The sequence below is a fragment of the Equus przewalskii genome, chromosome X (genome assembly GCF_037783145.1).
Source record: "Equus przewalskii isolate Varuska chromosome X, EquPr2, whole genome shotgun sequence".
Classification (NCBI taxonomy): Eukaryota; Metazoa; Chordata; class Mammalia; order Perissodactyla; family Equidae; genus Equus; species Equus przewalskii.
Genome location: NC_091863.1, coordinates 7,160,715 through 7,182,025, shown reverse-complemented (window position 1 = coordinate 7,182,025; position 21,311 = coordinate 7,160,715). Strand labels below are relative to the sequence as shown.

Genomic DNA, 21,311 nt, shown 5'->3' with positions numbered 1-21,311 from the left:
AAAATTCACAAGGTCGTATATATATATATATATTTTAGAGACTCACTGAAGTATGCTTGAAAATACTATGTACCCAAGATACAAATCATATGGGGTGAATTTTCACAGTTGACAAAATACTTTTTAAGTTCTTCTCAACTATGAGACTACCGTGATCAATGCTCAATTCAAAAACTGGAGAAATTATTTAGTAGGATTCAAAGACAGATGTCATGGGGCCATGACTATCTTGAAATGCTATGCAAATATTTGTGGGCTGGTATGGATATGCATTTGTGAATTTCTTTCTACAGAAATGTTTTATTAGATTCTCAAAGAAGTGAGACCAAAGAAAGATTAAGGGACTGCTTCTTGGGAGTATGGTAAGGTATAAGTTGCCTCAAGATCAAAAGAACTAACTCTTTGACTTGCAAATCCACTGAAAGGGAAGGAGGGGGAGGCGAGTGTAGAGCCCCTCAGGAAGTGGAGGGGCCCACCCCTCTACCAAGAACTGGTGAAGGAAATTCACTGGAGTCAGGAAACTTCATGACTGACCAGTCACCAGGGGGCTGGGAAAAGTTTCTGTTAGAGTGGAGATTGATGGGTGGAAAGGGGAGAGAGGAGAGTTGGGCCCCATACCAAAGAGATGTTTTCAGCATCAGCCAGCTGCAAAACAAAACAGGCTTCCTTTTTCCTACATATTCTTCCAAGCATCGTAAATTCTCAGCCTGCTTCCCAACCCACATCCTGCAGAATGCAGCCAGAGCAGCAGCCTGCTCTACTTTGAAACCAGCCATGCTAGGGATGCAGCTGGTCAAAATCCCTGTTGGTGCTTTTCTAAGACCCGCCCATAGGTGCCGCTGCTCCAGGGTTCTCTTAGGACTCTGTCTCCTGAATCAGTTAACTGCAGCCACACTAATGCTGGATCACAAACAACCCTGATGATCGTTTTCTTAGCTCCCCTGTCAGAGATTGGGTTGGAGCTTGCCAGTCTCTGTTGACTTCGCTGCTGCATTGGCTGGGCATTAGCTGGACAGTAGAGCTGTTCCCTGTGTCTCTCAGTCTGTTGGGATGAGCAGACTATCTGGGGAATGTTCTTCCCATGGCAATGACAGAGGCACATTGGGGCAACAGAAACTCTCAAGGCCTTGTAATGCTTACTCTTGGAACTGGCACATTGTCATTTCACCCTCATCCTGCTGACCCAAAGAAGTCAGTCACATGGCCAAATGGAAAGCCATGTAAGGAGGGAATATATTCCCTCTCTTTAGAGGGAGCAACTACCAAGTCACTTAGGCCTGGATCCAGGGCGGGATGAAGAATTACACGCAAAAATGCAATCTACTACATCTATGTTAGTGAAGCCAATTTCTCATACATGACTCAGGTCTCTTCTCACATTCTGTGAGTCTCGAATTTGATGAGATCCAAAATTTAATGAGCATTGTAATGAGAATGGGGGTGAGGGTGCATGGAGAGGAATCAGTGATTACTTGCTGCTTTCATTTCATCCCCACAGCACCTAATAACGCATCATGCACATATACAGTGCTTAAGATCCCCGACAGAACCACTTTTGCTGCCCCTATTCACACTGAATAGAATTTGCAATATAATAATTTTAATTGTTTTTTTAATTTAGAACACACAGTAGGAGTATATAATAATAAATACAGGGGCTGGCCCGGTGGCGCAGCAGTTAAGTTCGCATGTTCAGCTTCTCGGGAGCCTGGGGTTTGCCACTTCGGATCCCAGGTGCAGACATGGCACTTCTTGGCAAAAGCAATGCTGTGGTAGGCGTCCCATGTATAAAGTAGAGGAAGACGGGCATGGATGTTAGCTCAGGGCCAGTCTTCCTCAGCAAAAAGAGGAGTATTCGCAGTAGTTAGCTCAGGGCTAATCTTCCTCGATAAATAATAATAATAATAATAATAATAATAGTAAATACAGGTTGACCTCCTACTGTAGGCAGGACACTGAGCACTCACGTTTGTTGGTGGTCTCCCTAAGAAGTGACAAAGCACTCCATTTATGGTTCAAATAACCTAAAATTATGCAACCTTAAAATTATGCAAACATTGCCCCATGCTTGCGCCAAAGAACTGCACCATGTCTGGTTGGCTTTGCAGGTCTGTGTAACTCAGCCGATAGCTGGATGATCGTGCCCAACATCAAGCAGAACCACTACACAGTCCATGGTTTGCAGAGCGGCACCAAATACATCTTCATTGTCAAGGCCATCAACCAGGCGGGCAGCCGCAGCAGTGAGCCTGGGAAGTTGAAGACAAATAGTAAGTGCCATGAGCTCAGCAGAGCTGTCATCTCTCATCTACTCTCCTGTCAGCTGCCTCTATCCCCCTTTCTTTTCCTTTTCTCTGTCTGAGGCATTGCTGACAGCCTCAAAAAGCAAGTAAAGAGGCAGTGTGGAGTAGTGAATTTTGTATCAGATACCTCTGGGTTGCAAAACTGACTCTACCCCTTAAGGACTATGAGACCCTCAACCTCTCTGCACTCCAGACTTCTTATTTTTAAAATAAATAATCCTGGAGGGGTTCTTGGGAGAATTAGAATCTGTACTTATAAAGCGTGACACATAGCTGGGGCACTGTACATGGCAAATAGTATTGTTGTCCATAGTAGAATAGCAAATTAATAACTCTTCAGAAATTCTCTTTTTTTTTTTTACTCCAGATATCTGTCTTAAGTCTGTGATTCTCAATCAGAGGCAATTCCCCCTCTGGGGGACATTGAGCAAAGTCTGGAGACATTTTTGATTATCACAACTGGGGTGGATGCTACTGGTATCTACTGGTTAGAGGCCAGGGATGATGAGAAACATTCTACAATATTCAGTACAGCCCCCACAACAAAGACTGATCTGGCCTATACATGCGTCTTGTAACACTATCAATTCCCTCTCTCTGTCTCTGCCCGCATATGTTTTGTTTTATCCTCTCTTCTTTCTTTACATCTTTTTGATCTAGAAATACTGTTATATAACACAGTATTTCTTTGTATAAGACCTCTCAAAGGAAAGCAAATTGGAGTGTGTCAGTATCGAGCCATGTTACAGGGTTGCCAGCCAGTCAACAGGAACAATTAACTGCTTTTCAGGAGGAACCTTCATTGAATCAAAATCCTTGATTTCAGTAGTCAAATAACTGTCTTACTCCAGATATATGTGTTTAAGACACACACTCTTAAACATTAAGCTGATTTCTCCTCTCAATGTTTCTACTGGTAAAGAAGAAGAATTTTTAGAGGTTACGTAGAAAAAAAAAGAAATGCATACACTGAGGTTAATTCTGTAGAATATATCTCTGAGACACCTTATTTGTGCTTCATCAGTTTTACTAAAGATAATTTATTCGTTTCATATAGACAGGTAATGTCATCTTCATTTCTAGACATGCAGTCATTGACCAGATGTTATCAAATTATATACAAGAGGTTGGCAAACTTTTCCTGTAATGTGCCAGATAGTAAATATTTGGGGCTGAACAGGTCAGACGGTCCTGGTCACAGTTATTCAACTGTGCCATTGTAGTGCAGAAGCAAATGGGCATGGCCGTGTTTCAGTAAAACTTTATTCACAAACAGACGGTGCACTGGATTTGGCCTTCATGCTATAGTTTGCCAAACTCCTGTGTGTACAAATGTTACAATGAATTGTTTAGTAGAGTAAATGATTAATTTGTTCCCTGAACTAATTTGTCCTCATTGAAGCAAAAGCCTTGAACTTGGACAGAGTAGGCGATGGTTTATTTGGGAAACACATCTGGGGCGCAGATGCAAGTTGCTCCCTGAGGATGCAGGGGGTCGGGCCTGACCTAAGCTGGCGTGACTCTGCTCTGTAAGTGTGTGGGTGAGGATGTGAGCGGAGGCAAGCAGGACACAGCTCATCATCACGAGGCCAGTCTTTCTGATGGCTGTAACATTCTGATATTCCTCACTTTGTGAAGGACAAGCAGGACACGGCCTTCATTTTCAATGATGGGTGCCTTTATGGAATTTCTTCCTAATCCACCCGTTAGTGTCCACTTATTTTTACACACATTCTATCTATCTCCCACCTTTAAAAAGTGAAATATCTTAGGCAAAACTATCTTCATACTCTTCTTGTCTTAGTTCATACTCTATCCCTAATAGTTGCTGACTGGCATGATTATTCCTGAGGACAATATTTTTTTTTTTTTACAAGACAAGCCAAAATCCAACAGGTCTTACAGCCTCTGAGAATACCTGCTCCCTGCTCAGCACTTAGGGATTTTCTCAGCTCCCCCTTTAAGGGTTTTTTTTTTTTCGATTGGACAAAAATCTAAAATGGGTCAGCAAACAATAGCCCATGGGTCAAATTTGGCTGCCTGTTTTTTTAAATAAAGTTTTATTGGCACACAGCCTCACCCATCCATTTACCTATTGTCTATGGCTGCTTCCCTGCTACAACTGCAGAGTTAAATAGCTACAGAAGAGGCCACATGGTGATCACAGCTGAAAATGTTTACTATCTGGCCTCTTGCAGAAATAATATGCTGGTCCCAGATCTTAAAAGAAAGGATTTTAGGGGTGCTGGTGTCATGTTTGTATCCAAGCAGTGATTGGAAATCCATTGGCCTACCTGCATGTGACATAACACACATTACCCCATGCTCGCTGCCTCAATTTCTCAGCCAGCATCATGTATTACCACAGTTGAATTTACCAAACTTTTTCCTATGATTGTCTGAGACCTGTACACTGGGCAGAATGGGCCTACCAGTTGCACCAGTGACTGTGGAGTTTGGACACCATGGTATTCGCATCAGCTTGTAACTCATTTCCTGACTTTAAATGCCTTATACCTGATGTGGTGTTGAATGACAGGCAGTCCTCCAAACCAGTGTTGAATTCTTGAAGAAGTAACAGCTACAACAAGATGTTTAGGTGTGACTCTGCCAAGATTTTATAATGGTTCAATCTTCAAAACACAAATGTGAATAGTGAAATAGAGAGTGCCTTATTATATATATAAATAAACTCAGGAGTCGAAAATCCAGGTGTTGCTATCATGTGTTTTTTCTAATCTTGTAGGCTGTAAAGTACACAATTTTATAGTCCTTCTGAGCTCATGAGAGTAATGCTTTAATTTTGAAAAATCTCAAAATAATATTTTAGAATATTCTATATGTTAAAATCTGCAGCCTTGATTCATGTGGTTTCTGGTCTGAATTCTCTTGAGCATGAATGCATCCTAGGCTGGATCGAACAAGGCAAGGGTTGACCATGAGGATAGCTTATACCATGTGTTCTGGTTGATCCTGACCCATGCTGTTGCTGACGAGGGAGCGCAGCACCTTTGGATCCCCTATCTTAGAACTGACAGACTGGGAGCTCGTGAAGGCAGGGACATGTTCGTATTCACTATCTTACTGTGCTTTTTAAATCTGATTCTGAAAATATATTATTGGTCATGCTAAACAGTCCTTTTTCTCTGCCTTTTTTTGTTTTGTAAACTTGTTTCCAGGCCAACCATTTAAACTGGACCCCAAATCTGCACATCGAAAGCTAAAAGTGTCACATGATAACTTGACAGTAGAACGTGATGAGTCATCATCCAAAAAGAGTCACACACCTGAACGCTTCACCAGCCAAGGGAGCTATGGCGTAGCTGGAAACGTGTTCATTGATAGTGGCCGGCATTACTGGGAAGTGGTCATAAGTGGAAGTACCTGGTAGGCAATTATATCTATTGTCATCCAATTATAAAAAGGCACATCTCATTCTGTACTTGGTCAGAGCATTGACCCGTACCAGGGTCCATCTTAAAGAATAATATGCAGAAAAGCTTTATCAGTCAGCTGTTGCTATGGTAATGCTGCATAACAAACACCCCAAAATTCAGTGGCTTCAAACAATTATTTATTATTCCTCACCAACTCCCACATCTGTGGATTAGCTGATCAAAGCTAATCGCAACTGGGCTTTGCTTTAAGCTGTAGGTTGGATCTAGGTCTGTTCTATATGTCTCTTCATCCTCCTTGGATGTGTGGCCTACCCGGGCTGTGCCCTTCTTAAGGAGCCCAAGAATACAAGCCCAACTATGCAAGCACATTTTAAGCCTCTGCTTGCATCATGTCTACTAATTTCTCACTGGCCAAAGCCAGTTATATGGCCAAGCCCAAAGCCAATGGTGCAGGGAAGTATATTCCTCCCATGGAGGTGAGAGGAGGGAGTGAATATTTGCCAAGCAGTCATCTAATCTACCATTCAACCAATAGAAAAACCTTTGTTTTAAATCTGTCCATTTTTCATTTATGGCAAGAATTGCAGCTAAGATGATAGAGTCCTAGTCCCTGGAAGAGCTTCTCTTTTATGCTTAAAAAGGGTCAGCAGACTACAGCCCTTGGGCCAAACCTAGCCCACTGCTTGTTTTGGTAAACAAAGTTTTATGGGAACATAGCCATGCCCGTTCTTTTCCATATTGTCCATGGCTGCCTTTGAGCTACACAGCAGAGTTGAGCAGTTAAGATAGAATCCAATGGTCTACAAAGGCAAAACTCTCTGGCCCTTTACAGAAAAAGTTTGCCAATTCCTACTCTAAAACGTTACTCTTCAACATTTTAAAAACTGATTTCTGTTGCCTTGGACATTTTGTGATTCTAGACTGGGCCAGTTGGTGCAAATAGCTGAGGGCTGGGGATGGAGCAGTGATCATTGGCTGGAAATCATTTCAAAAGGTCTGGTAGGGGCCAGCCTGGTGGCGTAGTGGTTAAGTTCACGCACTCCACTTCGGCAGCCCAGGGCTCATGGGTTCGGATCCCAGGTGCAGACCTATGCACCACTCATCAAGCCATGCTGTGGCAGTGTCCCACATACAAAATAGAGGGTGATGGGTACAGATGTTAGCTCAGGAACAATCTTCTTCATTGAAAAAAAAAAGTTCTGGCTAGATCCAGCCCAGTGACTTTAGTGCACTGAGTTCTTTAGGTCTAAGGGCAAAGGCCAAGATGCAGTCTATGTTAGAATTAGTTTACCATGCCAATTTAGCCTCCCAGAGCTGACCTTGCCTATCCCACAGCCTGCACCCCTTCCTCTGGCTGTTGGTCTCATGTGCCTGCTTGCTATTGCTCCAAAAGGGAGCTATTTTATTTTTATTTAACAAGCCCTCATCTAGCACAACTATGTGCCAGGCACTGGTCTAAACATTTTACAGATGATAACTCATTTATTCAACCTAACAAAGGTAGGTGCTAGTGTCCCGTTTTACAGATGAGATGACTGAGACACATGCCTGAGGTCACAAAGCTCATGGGTGACGGAGTTAGGAAGTCTGTACTGAGGGTGCAAGCTCTTAAGCAAGCATCCGCAAATGTTGTCTGTAAAGGGCCAGAGAGCCAATATTTCTAGTTTTGCAGGCCTGATGATTTTTGTTACAACTACTGAACTCTACTGTTGTAGTGGGAAGGCAGCCGTAGACCACACATCCACAAATGGGTGTGGCTGGGTGCCAATAAAACTTCATTCATAATAACAAGCAGAGGGCCAGATTGGGCCCATGGCTTGTAGTTTGCTGATCCCTGCTCTTAACCTCCACGTTATATTTTTGAAACATTAGAGTCACTTCTTAGAGCTTATAGTGGTGTACTTAATGAGTAACAGCTTAATCCGTCCTTTAAAAAAATAAAACTCAAAACTGCATAACTTGAAGATAGTATTATAACTGTGTTATTTTTGATATAAAGATGCTCAAACACTTCTTATTTATTATAAAAAAAACCTTTCAATTCAAATCTATGCACATAATGCGTTGTGTCTAAGTCCCTGATAGTGCTGGGCAAGTCAGCTGAAATCTGAGTAAAGTCAAAAGTGTCTCATTTCTCCCAACCATGGTGTCTGTATTGGCCAAGCAAGTAGATTTTCTTCTGTTGTGATCCTCACAATTCTCTTTGCCCAGAACCTTTTTCTCTTCCAACATCCTGCTGGAGGATGGAGGACAGATCCTTCCGCCCCACTCGGCTCTGGGCCAGGCTGGCATTTACAGTCTTTAACTGCACTGGGGTGAGATAAAAGCCCAAAGGAAAATACAATGAATTTGTGCAGGTGCGAAAAGCAAACATTTCTAGTTAATTAACGTGCTGTATTAATCTGGGATGGAATCCAGTGTCTAAATAATTCCAAGCCCATTAATAATTATTTATGATAAATGATACCCGATCGTTATGATCTCATTCCCATTGATGAATGGTGCGGGGAATTCCCCCAGCCCACTTCAGTGATGTAAACACAGATCAGCATTACCTTGAAAACGCCCTCCAGATGTCAAACCAACTCTTGAGGGGGGAAAAATTGTAAAATTAATTGCCACACTTTGGTTCTTTGCAAACCTGATTGTGTCAATTGCAGAAAACTCTCATGTAGAAATTAGTTTAACATTTCCTGGGAGATGTTAGCGAGGAAGGGGTGACTCCAATGATCAGATGCCTATGATGCCTTGACTTGCAACAGCTAATGACACATATATTTTCTTGTGAAATATAGTCCTGACTTTAAATTAACATATATGTTATGATCTGTGCAATGGGGCATGTTAACATTGCTCTGAGAAACATAATTTTTATACTTTTTGAATTCTCTGAGTCTCACTGCGTAACTTAATGGAACATTACCTTCTGCCTGCACTTTTCAAGCTCAGTGGAAATATGTACATAGTTTTACAGATTAATGATAATATAATGGTATTTTCCTTTGCTTAATGGACTATACACATAGTTATTTTCTTACTCTCTAATGCTGTTAATGTGCACTTGGTGTTTTATGAAATGGTGTTAACTAAACATGGGTTCACGCAAAGACTACTGGGCCAGAAGTCAAGGAGGAGGGGCCAGATTCTGGTTTTTGCTCCTAATTTTAACTTTCTCTGTGTTTTCCCATTTGCTAAATGAAGTCAGTCAGACCTGCCTCAGCTACTTCATAGGGGGTTCAGTTAAGGTTCAAATGGGAAATAAACGTCAAAGTTCTTTAATAAAAGATACAAATGGTGTGCAGCAATGAGAACGAAACAACACAGACGTATGGCTATTCTGTAATGCAAATGCGGGTTCCAAATTGTCTGAAAAATGGAAATGCTGTTTGCCAGGGAATAGAGAACATCTTTGGAGAAAATACTTAAAATTGCAAAACAAAAGCATTTCCCAAGTGTCTCAGTGAGGGTTCGGCAGAAAAACAGAAATCACTCTAGGTGCTTCAAGGAGGAATGACCCAGAGGCTTACTGGAGCCCTGGAAGGGCTGGGAGTGCAAGTCAGGGAGCCTGCTGCTCCAGTCCACGAGGCCACGATGAGCTGTGGGTGCTGGAAAACTACCCACAGCCCAAAGGCAAGTATACCCAGGAGCTCACCCGGAAGCTTCCACAAACCTCACCTCTATTGTCTGCTGTCTGGAAAAGACTGTTTCCCTCCTCTTAGAGCTTCTGGATCTTGTGCAAAGGCATCACAATGGCAGAACCTGCACCAGACTACTAGTACTGGAAAGGGGATTCTGGGAAATGCCGAGCAAGATCTACAAGAGAGAAGAGAGGAGGCCAAGTTGACAGCAGACAGGCTGGTTTGGTGGGCTTAACGAATTATCAGTTCCATCCTCTCTTTTAATTCAATGATGGCATGTTATATTCATTATCTTTTTTAACACACCACTCTTAAAGTGATTGCATTTTAAATCCAACACGTGATTTTTCAAAGAATATCATTTTATCAAAGACCAATGAAGTTTTTCTCTCTGCATTGGGTAAGGTTCTATATATCAATATCCACTTCGACTGGTTTCTGCTATAACATATTAAAAGTTGAACTCTGAATCATTCACTCTTTATTAACAATAATGGGGTTTGCTTACCTTAATAACTGAAATACTATAAATATTACGGAGACATACCTCAGCAGGAGAAAAAGAGATTAAGAAGCGTAGAACGTTGTAGAAAGAATTCTTAACATTTTTTTGAGCAGTAAGAGAACATTTAGAATAACCAGGATATCCATCTGTTCAAAGACATTCAGAATGTTTTTTAATGTAGTAAGAAATATAATCAGAAGGGTTCTCGGGAGTGATGAATTACACAATTTCTGGTGAGAGAAGGCACTAGAGAATGTTAAGTTTGTGGCCTTTTGAGTCATCCTAGGTTCAAATTTTGATTCTGGGACTTACTTTATTATTTTTGCCCAATGACACATTACTAATAACAGTTACTGAGTATTCCATTTCTGGCCTTGTCCCCAGGATTTTACATGTATTCTTTCCTTTACTCCTCAAAGTAACCCTCAGAGATGGAGACTCTCATCATCTCTGTGGTATAGATAAGAAAACTGAGGCTGGGATATGACAAGGAACCTAACCACATAAATGAAAATTATTTTCGATGCTTGCTTTTTGCAAAGTGCACTTGAAATTGTAGGAAATGACAGACACAGTGTCAGTTGAAAAATTGAAAGTTGAAAGGAGAAGTCTAGCGTTGTCCTGTCCAGTATGGTAGCCATGGGCCACACATGGCTATTTAAATAATTTAACAATTAAAATTAAAGTTTGGTGGAAGGGGTGGAGCAAAATGGTGGGGTGAGCTGACCCGGGGACTCTCCCCTCCAAACTACAACAAAGGATTGGAAAAACTGAATTTCAGCCAATAAACCTAACGTCAGACCGTCAGAGACCTACAGCACCAAGACGAAGGAGGACAGAGAGGCTGCTGCTGGCCTGGGAGGAGCTGAAGCAGGATAGGAGAGAACTTCTCTCCTTCCCCTAGAGACTGGGATCACTGCTGCGGGTGCAGGAAGGAGCGGGGGAGGGGCCGCACGACCAGGGGATTGTCCAGGACTCCCGCCACCGGTGCAGTGGAAACCCCTAACGGGGGAAAGCTTCCATGTGTGGGGACCCCATCAAGCCAGGGCCCCCAGGAGACCAGAGAACGAGAGCTGATTGGAATCCAGATCAGCATGTGAGAGAAACTGCCCCTCCTCCCCCAACCCACGCTGGGCGCCGCCATCTTGCCTGAAGGTGGAGAGCTCAGAACATGCGGCTCTCGACCCCCATCTAGTGGCGACAGTCTGTAACTGCAACCAAATTCTACCATCATGCGCAAAAACCGCTCCTCTACCATCCAGCAATTTATAAAAGCCCCAGACCAGAAGGAAAACAATAAAAGCATGGAATTAAGTCCTGAGGACTTGGAAATAGGTAAACTAAGTGAAAACGAGTTCAGAGTAGCTATCATCAAAAAATTCAATGAGGTAAAGGGAAAGATAGAGAAACAAGTCAATGAGTTCTGGAGTTACTTCACAAAAGAGATTGAAACTATAAAGAAGAATCAAACAGAACTACTAGAGATGAAAAATACTATGGACCAGATAAAACAGAATACGGATTCCCTGAATGCCTGGGTAGACACCATAGAGGAGCAAATTAGCATAATCGAAGATATACAGGCTGAATAGCTCCAGACAGAGGAAGAGAACTAAGGATTTAAAAAAATGAGGAAAATATCAGAGAAATAGTGGGTTCAATGAGGAGAAAGAATTTAAGGATCATCGGAATTCCTGAGAACGTGGAAAAGGAAAATGGAGCTGAAAGTGTGCTTAATGAAATAATAGAAGAGAACTTCCCAAATCTAGGGATTGAGGGAGAAACGTGTGTGGAGGAAGCTTTCAGATCTCCTAGATTTGTCAATGTAAAAAGACCTACTGCAAGGCATAGGGTAGTAAAAATGGCAAAAATGAAAGACAAAGAAAGAATACTCAGGGCAGCAAGACAGAAGAAAATAACCTACAAAGGAACTCCTATCAGACTTTCAGCAGATTTCTCTACAGAAACCTTACAAGCTAGGAGAGAATGGAGTGACATATTCAAAACTTTAAAAATCTTCAGCCAAGAATACTCTATCTAGCAAGAATATCCTTCAGATATGAGGGAGAAATTAAATCTTTTCCAGACAAACAAAAGTTAAGGGAATCTGTAACCAAAAGTCCTCCACTACAAGAAATCCTCAAGAAGGCTCTCATACCTGAAAAAAGAAAAAAGGGAGAAAGGGGTCACAAACCACAGGTAGGGAGACAGATAAATAGAACCAGAACAGGATAGCAAATATTCAACTACAGCATTAGGATAAAGGTAAGGAAACTACCAAAGCAAAGACGATCTTATCACTCTAACTACAAACTCATAATACGAGTTGGACTAAGAAATCAAAATAATAATTTAGGAGGGTAAGAGGAAAGGGACTAAATTAGTCTAGGCCAAGTAAGTAAGAGACCACCAGAGAATAGACTATATTATACACAAGATTCTAAATACAAACTTCAGGGTAGCCACTAAACTAAAAAACAGAACAGAGCCACAAAACATAAATAAAGAAAAATCTAAGAATCCCAGCATAAGAACTTGCAGAGTCAATGGATAGGCTAAAACACACAGGACGAGAAACAAAGGTAATACAGGAAAACCAGATGACAAGTGATAGATTGACAGCATTAAGTCCACATGCATCAATAATCACCCTCAATGTAAACGGATTGAACTTTCCAATAAAAAGACACAGAGTAGCAAAATGGATTAAAGAACAAGATCCAACAATTTGTTGCCTCCAGGAAACACACCTCAGCCCCAAGGACAAACACAGGCTCAGAGTGAAGGGGTGGAAGACAATACTTCAAGCTAATAGCAAGCAAAAGAAAGCAGGTGTTGCAATACTTATATCAGATAAAACGGATTTCAAAATAAGGCAGGTAAAGAGAGACACAGAGGGACAATATATAATGATCAAGGGGACACTTCATCAAGAAGAAATAACGCTCATAAATATCTATGCACCCAACACAGGAGCACCAAAGTTCATAAAGCAACTATTAACAGACCTAAAGGAAGATCTTAAAAACAACACAATAATAGTAGAGGACCTCAACACCCCCCTCACATCAATGGACACATCATCCAGACAGAAAATCAACAAGGTAATAGTGGAGCTAAATGAAAAACTAAGACAATTGGACTTAATACAGAATGCTTCATCCTAAAACAGCAGAATACACATTCTTCTCAAGTGCGCATGGACTATTCTCAAGGATAGACCATATGTTCGGAAACAAGGAAAACCTCTACAAATTTTAAAAAATTGAAATAATAACAAGCATCTTCTCTGATCATAATGCTATAAGGCTAGAAATTAATTACAAGAAAAAAGCTGAGAAAGGCATAAGGATGTGGAGACTAAACAATACGCTACTGAACAAGCAATGGATCATTGAAGAAATTAAAGAAGAAATAAAAAAATACCTGGAGACAAATGAAAATGATAACATGCCATACCAACTCATATGGGATACAGCAAAAGCTGTAGTAAGAGGAAAATTCATTGCAATACAGACACATCTTAAAAAACAAGAAAAATCCCAAGTAAGCAATCTTAAACTACACCTAACTGAATTAGAGAAAGAAGAACAAACAAAGCCCAAAGTCAGCAGAAGGAGAGAAATAATAAGAATCAGAGCAGAAATAAATGCTATTGAAACAAAAAAGGCGGTAGAAAGGATCAATGAAACAAAGAGCTGGTTCTTTGAGAAGACAAATAAAATTGACAAACCACTAGCCAGACTTGCAAAGAAAAAAAGGGAGAAAGCTCAAATAAACAAAATCAGAAATGAGCGAGGAGAAATAACAACAGACTCTGCAGAAATACAACAGATTATAAGAGAATACTACGAGAAATTATATGCCAACAAAATGGATAACCTAGAGGAAATGGATAAATTCTTGGATTCCTACACTCTCCCAAAATTCACTCAAGAAGATGCAGACAATTTGAACAGACCAACCACAAGGAAAGAGATTGAAACAGCAATCAAAAACATCCAAAAAATAAAACCCCAGGACCAGATGGCTTTCCTGGGGAATTCTACCAAACTTGCAGAGAGGATTTAATACCTATTCTTTCCTAGCTATTCCAAAAAATTAGGGAGGATGGAACACTTCCTAACACATTCTATGAGGCCAACATCGCACTGATACCAAAGCCTGATAAGGACACCACGAAAAAAGAGAACTACAGGCCAATATCACTGATGAACATAGTTGCAAAAATTCTAAACAAAATTTTGGCAACCAGAATTCAGCAACTCGTCAAAAGGATCATACATCATGATCAAGTGGGATTCATACCAGGGACACGGGGATGGTTCAACATCTGCAAAACAATCAACGTGATGCACCACATCAACAAACTGAGGAGTAACAACCACATGATCATCTCAATAGATGCAGAGAAAGCATTTGACAAGATCCAACAGCCATTTATGATAAAAACTCTGAACAAAATGGGCATAGAAGGAAACTACCTCAACATAATAATGGCCATATATGACAAACCCACAGCCAACATCATACTCAATGAGCAAAAACTGAGTGCCATCCCGTTGAAAACAGGAACAAGACAAGGATGCCCTCTATTACCACTCTTATTTAACACAGGACTGGAAGTCCTGGCCAGAGCAATCAGGCAAGAAAAAGGAATAAAAGGAATCCAAATAGGGAGGGAAATAGTGAAACTCTTGCTGTTTTCAGATGACATGATCTTATATATAGAAAACCCCAAAGAATCCATTGGAAAACTTGTAGGAGTAATCAACAACTACAGCAAAGTTGCAGGGTATAAAATCAATTTGCATAAATCAGTAGCATTTCTATATTCTAATAACAAGCTAACAGAAAAAGAACTCAAGAACACAATACCATTCACAATCGCAACAAAAAGAATAAAATACCTCAGGATAAATTTAACTAAGGAAGTGAAGGACCTATACAATGAAAATTACAAGGCCTTTCTGAGAGAATTGAATGACGATATAAGGAGATGGAAGACATTCCATGTACATGGATTGGAAGAATAAACATAGTTAAAATGTCCGTTCTACCTAAAGCAATCTACAGATGCAACACTATCCCAATCAGAATCCCAATGACATTCTTTACAGAATTAGAACAAAGAATCCTAAAATTCATATGGGGCAACAAAAGACCCCGAATTGCTAAAGCAATCCTGAGAAAAAAGAACAAAACGGGAGGCATCACAATCCCTGACTTCAAAACATACTACAAAGCTACAGTAATCAAAACAGCATGGTACTGGTACAAAAACAGGTGCACAGATCAATGGAACAGAATTGAAAGCCCAGAAATAAAACCACACATCTATGGACAGCTAATCTTCGACAAAGGAGCTGAGGGCATACAATGGAGAAAAGAAAGTCTTTTCAACAAATGGTGCTGGGAAAACTGAAAAGCCACATGTAAAAGAATGAAAATTGACCATTCTTTCTCACCGTTCACCAAAATAAACTCAAAATGAATCAAAGACCTAAAGGTGAGACCTGAAACCATAAGGCTTCTAGAAGAAAACGTAGGCAGTACACTCTGACATCAGTATTAAAAGGATCTTTTCAGACACCATGTCTTCTCAGAGAAGGGAAATAATAGAAAGAATTAACAAATGGGACTTCATCAGACAAAAGAGCTTCTTCAAGGCAAATGAAAACAGGATTGAAGCAAAAAAAAAACACCCACTAACTGGGAAAAAATATTTGCAAGTCATATATCTGACAAAGGCTTAATATCCATAATATATAAAGAACTCACACAACTCAACAACAAAAAATCAAACAACCCGATCAAAAAATGGGCAGGGGACATGAACAGACATTTCTCCAGAGAAGATATACGGATGGCCAATAGGCACATGAAAAGATGCTCAGCATCGCTGATCATCAGGGAAATGCAAATCAAAACTACACTAAGATATCACCTTACACCCATTAGAATGACAAAAATATCTAAAACTAATAGTAACAAATGTTGGAGAGGTTGTGGAGAAACAGGAACCCTCATACACTGCTGGTGGGAATGCAAACTGGTGCAGCCACTATGGAAAACAGTATGGAGATTCCTCAAAAAATTAAAAATAGAACTACCATATGACCCAGCTATTCCACTGCTGGGTATCTATCCAGAGAGCTTGAAGTCAGCAATTCCAAAAATCCTATGTACCCCAATGTTTATTGCAGCATTATTTACAATAGCCAAGACGTGGAAGCAACCTAAGTGCCCATCAACAGATGATTGGTATATGAAAGAAGATATGATATATACAATGGAATATTACTCAGCCGTAAAAAAAGAACAAAATCATTCCATTTGCAACAACATGGATGGACCTTGAGGGAATTATGTTAAGTGAAATAAGCCAGTTAGAGAAGGACAATCTCTGTATGACTCCACTCATGTGAGGAATTTAAAAATGTAGACAGAGAGAACAGATTGGTGGCTACCAGGGGAGAGGTGGGGTGAGGGATGGGCACAGGGGGTTGAGTGGTGCACCTGCAACATGACTGACAATCAATAATATACAACTGAAATTTTACAAGTTTGTAACCTATCATTAACTCAATTTAAAAAAAGCCATTAAAATAGAAAAAAAACATGAACCAAAAAAACAAACAAAAAAAAAATTAAAGTCTGGTTCCTCAGTCTCACCAGCCACAGTTCCAGTGCCCAAGAGCCATATATGGCTACCATATTGAACAGAGCAGAACATTTCAATCATTGCAGAACGTTCTATTGAACAGCTCTGGTCTAGAGAGTTCATTGTGTCTTCATGAGGGTTAGAAAAAAGGCAGTAGAACACAAAGTGCAAATTCTCTTGTAATGTCCGATCTGAAAATAGGAATGTAGAGAAATACAATGGCCCCTTTCCTCCCACTGTATGTTTGGGAGGGAAGAAGATGAGGAACACATGTGTCAGGGTTCTTGCCAAGCTTTCACTGAAGGAGAATGAACAGGAGACAATAGAGGATCATGTTTTCATGACCCCTGAGGACTATAGAAAGGATTTAACATACATGTGCAAAATGGCTCATTGTTTTTGTTGTCGCTGTTTTGTGTCTGCAGGTATGCCATTGGCCTTGCTTACAAATCAGCCCCGAAGCACGAGTGGATTGGGAAGAACTCTGCTTCCTGGGCACTGTGTCGATGTCACAATAACTGGGTGGTAAGACACAACAGCAAGGAAATCCCCATTGAGCCAGCCCCCCACCTCCGGCGCGTTGGCATCCTGCTAGACTATGATAACGGCTCCATCGCTTTCTACGATGCTTTGAACTCCATCCACCTCTACACCTTTGACATCACATTCTCGCAGCCTGTGTGCCCCACCTTCACCGTGTGGAACAAATGCTTGACCATTATAACTGGCCTTCCCATCCCAGACCATCTGGACTGCACAGAGCAACTGCCCTGAGCACCTGGCCACGTGGAGCTGCTTTCTAGGGAATAAAAAGGGTTATGGCCACCATTTAGGGGACAGAGAAAGCACAGGCTTCACGAGTGTGATTAAATCCCGCCGAAAAGTGTCCAGAAATCAGCTAAGATAGGACTCAAAATGGGCAATTCCCCCCTTTTACTGTGTTTTGTATTAAGTACAGGCTTTAATAATTTCTTCAAATTTTTTTTGTATTTACAGGAAAATTTATAGATTATTTATAAAAGAAACATAACCAGGATTACAACTCTTAGAATTATTTTCTTGTGCACATTAAGAGGCCCATAAGTTCACCAGCCCTTTGCAGCCTTTATTTCATCACAGTCTATGGGCTTGAGAAAGACCTCTTTTGTAGTTCCATATGCTTATTCACTTTCTCACCTCATCGTATGTCATACTGATCCCACCGTAGGTCCTGTCACTTCAACGGTGCATAAACAAAATATGCAACTATCTTAAAAATAAAAAGTAGTTTTGAGCCTAGTAGGGAAGTAAACGAGCATTCTTACTCTGGTTTATTTTGAAGTGTTCTAACTGTGATGCCAGAAACTTTGATTAGATCAGCTAGGATGGAGAGCAAAACGGAGAATGGAAAGAATTGACTTTGGAGCTTGGAATCTGCCGTGGTGAAGTCTTCTCTTGCCCTCTGATGGCTGCTGAGATAATGTTGGATAGCAGGGTTCTGAAACCTTTGGCTGTATTTTGCCCTGCTTTTCCCAGGATTAAGGATTCTGGGAGAACATTAAGAATGAGATTGCAATTGAAAGTAAGTCACTTTGAATCCTACTGATTATTCAGAAATCCGGGCTGATGTGTTTTATCAGAAGTAGGATTCTATCTCATGATATAAATCTATTTCGTTCTTCCTTTTACTAGATTCTTTAGACCTGTGAACTTTCTTCACTATATTTAATAGCTATCCTGTTTCCCCTCCCCCAAATCATATTTCGTCTGTTGCTGGGGCTGAGGAGATAAACATCTTCTGTCACAAACAGCGGCACCACTGTGGATTGATTTTGCTCTCCAGGACATCAACACATGGCCCCTACCACCACTAGCATGCCCAAATATAAGTCACCCGGAAAACACTTAATATTTATGAGTCGGTAAGGACAAGGGATGTTGCGTACTGCTCACTAGTACCTCCAAAGTTATTACACACAGACCTTTGTTAAACACATCTTGAAAGGTGTAGAAGGCCCTCTGTATATTCTAGTGTAGTTTACCATAGAGTTGTAAGACAAAAAGAAATCAAACTTGCTATTCCCCTGCTGGAACCTGCTGAGAGAACCTGCTAGTAGGATATCGGATGGGATGCTTGGCAGGCTCACCTGGCGCGTCGGCAGGGCCCGTGAGGGAAGGCTTTCTCAAGCAGTCTTTGGACCTGGGGTCCGGCATTGGTTCTACCCTGATGAAGGGCATGACGTCTATAAACAGTTACATTTGCTAAAATATTTATCTGGGCTACTGAGTCGGCCATTTTGACTGAACAGACTGCTGGAGTTAGGCATTGTTTTTAGTGATTTTGTTTTTAACCAAATCAACCAGTTGTTTCCCTGAAATCCGTCCAAAGACCCGCGGTTTCAGCCTCACGTTTTGTGTTTGCGAGTCCGGACTTCACGGGCGGCTTCCAGGGTGCTTCTGTCCTCCTCACTGGCAGATGCTCTCCTTTTAACAGATAGAGTCTATATATTTCCTATATTATTTATACCCAGAGGAATATTTTGATAGCTACTTAGGACAATTTCACATCTAAAAGATGGACACCTCAATGGAAAACAATTAATCATTCTCTGGAAACTTACTGATTTTTTTTTTTTTTTACAATATAAAAGCAATGTGTATTTGCCTTCCCTGAATAAACTGAAACGGTTGTCTCAGTAATTTTCACATACTGTTTTCGGTAGCTGGGTAATAGATATTTTAATGCACTTTGTACACTAACAGGTTTTAAATAAAAGGGTCTAAAACTCAGCTTCTGAGTTTTGAAAATCATGGTTTCCAGGTACCAATAAATGCTACAGTTTGCCTTATGATGTTAATGTAAAGCATTTACCAGAAGGACAATATTTCCGTGGATATAATGTTTTTCAATATAAAGAAGTTACTACTCAAATTTTCACTGCCAGCTGTTTAGGTTATGTTTTGGCTATTTTTCTAAGGACGAGAAGGATTATGTTATAATTTTGTTGTGGAAGTCTCACTCCTTGCTAACTTAAAAACACTGTGGATAATAGCAGTTACTATTTCCGTGTTGTCATATTTACAGGAAAATATGTATATGGTGAAAGGCCACAGTGTTTACTTTCATTACTGTAATGATGTAGAAAAGATTTCCATGTGGATTTTTTGCAAGCCTAAAAAATATATGCTAGAAACGTTTGCTGCAGTACAATTCTTTAACTGGATCGGGGTCATGGTATTTTGTTTTAGAGGTCCTCACTTCACAGCAAGAAACACTGCGATACAAGGGAGAAAGAAGACGGCAGTGCCCATTAAATCAATACAACAAAATCGATGCAGCACCGACCGACGCCGCCAGGTCCGACGTCGTGGGTGTACGAACCGTGCAGTTGCCCAGGGCCGTGGGCCCAGAAGTGCCCAGTGCTTGGTTTAGTGCTCTGCTGTCACCGTCTTGAAATTCCTAATAATTTTTGAACAAGGGGCCTGCATTTTCATTTTGCACTGGGCCTTGCAAATTATGTAGCCAGTCCTCAGAACTCCGAAACATGGTACCTCTCTTCCTGGTGGATATAAATGAAGAAACTTGGATCCAATGTTGACAGTGGCTGGCCATATAATTCAAGTAGGAATCTAAATGGATTAAGATGAGAGTGGGCCTAGGTGAAGATTTTCTTCCCAGCTTTAAAAGAAAATGACTTCAAAAACTGCAAATGATGATGGTTTCTGCTGGAAAAGAGGAAAAGGCCCGATGACAAGCAGGCTTTTTTATTATGGTACTGATATATTGACCTTAAACTTCCTGAAGAATTGAACCAGCGCCCTCCATTGAATGTGGAATCTGCTTCAGCTCCAGGCACATATGCTATGCCTGCAGAGAGACACGCATATTGCTCGCGTCTATGTGCTTTGGTGTTGGGAAGTTGACGATCTGGTCTACCCTTATAAAATGTTTAAAAGGATACAAAGACGATGGGGGCGGGAGGATGTGTTTTAAATGGTGCTTCTCAACAAGGGGGCAATTTGGCAATGTCTGGAGTCATTTTTGGTTGTCCCAACTTGGGGGAGGGCGCCACTGGCATCTGGTGGGTAGAGACCAGGGATGCTGCTAAACATCCTACAATGCATGGCACAGCCGCCCCCGCTCCCCAGGACAAAGAATGATGCAGCCCAAAATATCAATAGTACTGTAGTTGAGAAACTCTTGGTTTGGGGGGAACTTTTTAAAGCAAAACTCTCACAAATATCTTTTACTTTTCCTGTAATTGACTCAATGCCTAATATACCCAAAAACTAAAAATAAAAAAAGGAAAGGGACACCGATTCAATTCAAAACCTTCACTGCAGTGGCTCCTTCACTTTTAAAAATATTTACAAAAATCTGAAAAGCAATTGAAACCTGTGTAAATGGGAATCCACTGATAAGTGTCATGAAGATCTAGCTGTGATTTGCTTAGTTTGGAAATGAAAAGTCAGTTCAATCCCTGGTACTTGAGTCACACTGCCAAGCCCTCAGCCCAGAATATTCTCGCAATTGCTGTTGCTTTCTGGTTCTAAATAAAATCATTTTTGTGGTTCCAAGTCCCACTGTCTGCCTGTCTCTGTTGCCTTTTCATCATGTTGTTTTTGCATCCATGATTTCCACAAATATTTATTCAACTTCTGCTGGGTTTTTGTACCACTATGCAGCACATAATTCATTTTCTTTTATGCCTGAAACTTTCTCACATCCACCATCCTGCCTCTCTACAGTCAAAGCACAATTATTTTACAAGATTCAAAATATTCTCCAGGGAATTTAAAACTACAATGAAAGAAAACCTATAC

The 21,311-nt window shown here is 40.8% G+C and overlaps 1 protein-coding gene across 4 annotated transcripts in view; it reads left to right on the top strand.

The window, feature by feature from the left end:
- MID1 (midline 1) overlaps positions 1-21,065 on the top strand; it is a 347,027-nt gene extending 325,962 nt beyond the window's left edge. For all 4 annotated transcript variants that reach the window (XM_070604434.1, XM_070604436.1, XM_070604433.1 and 1 more), the window contains exons 8-10: positions 2,109-2,270; positions 5,483-5,690; positions 16,934-21,065. In XM_070604434.1, coding sequence (XP_070460535.1) covers positions 2,109-2,270; positions 5,483-5,690; positions 16,934-17,282 — 719 coding nt within the window. In that variant the 3' untranslated portion in view covers positions 17,283-21,065. The remainder of the gene's footprint in view (positions 1-2,108; positions 2,271-5,482; positions 5,691-16,933) is intronic.
- Positions 21,066-21,311: the final 246 nt, after the last annotated feature.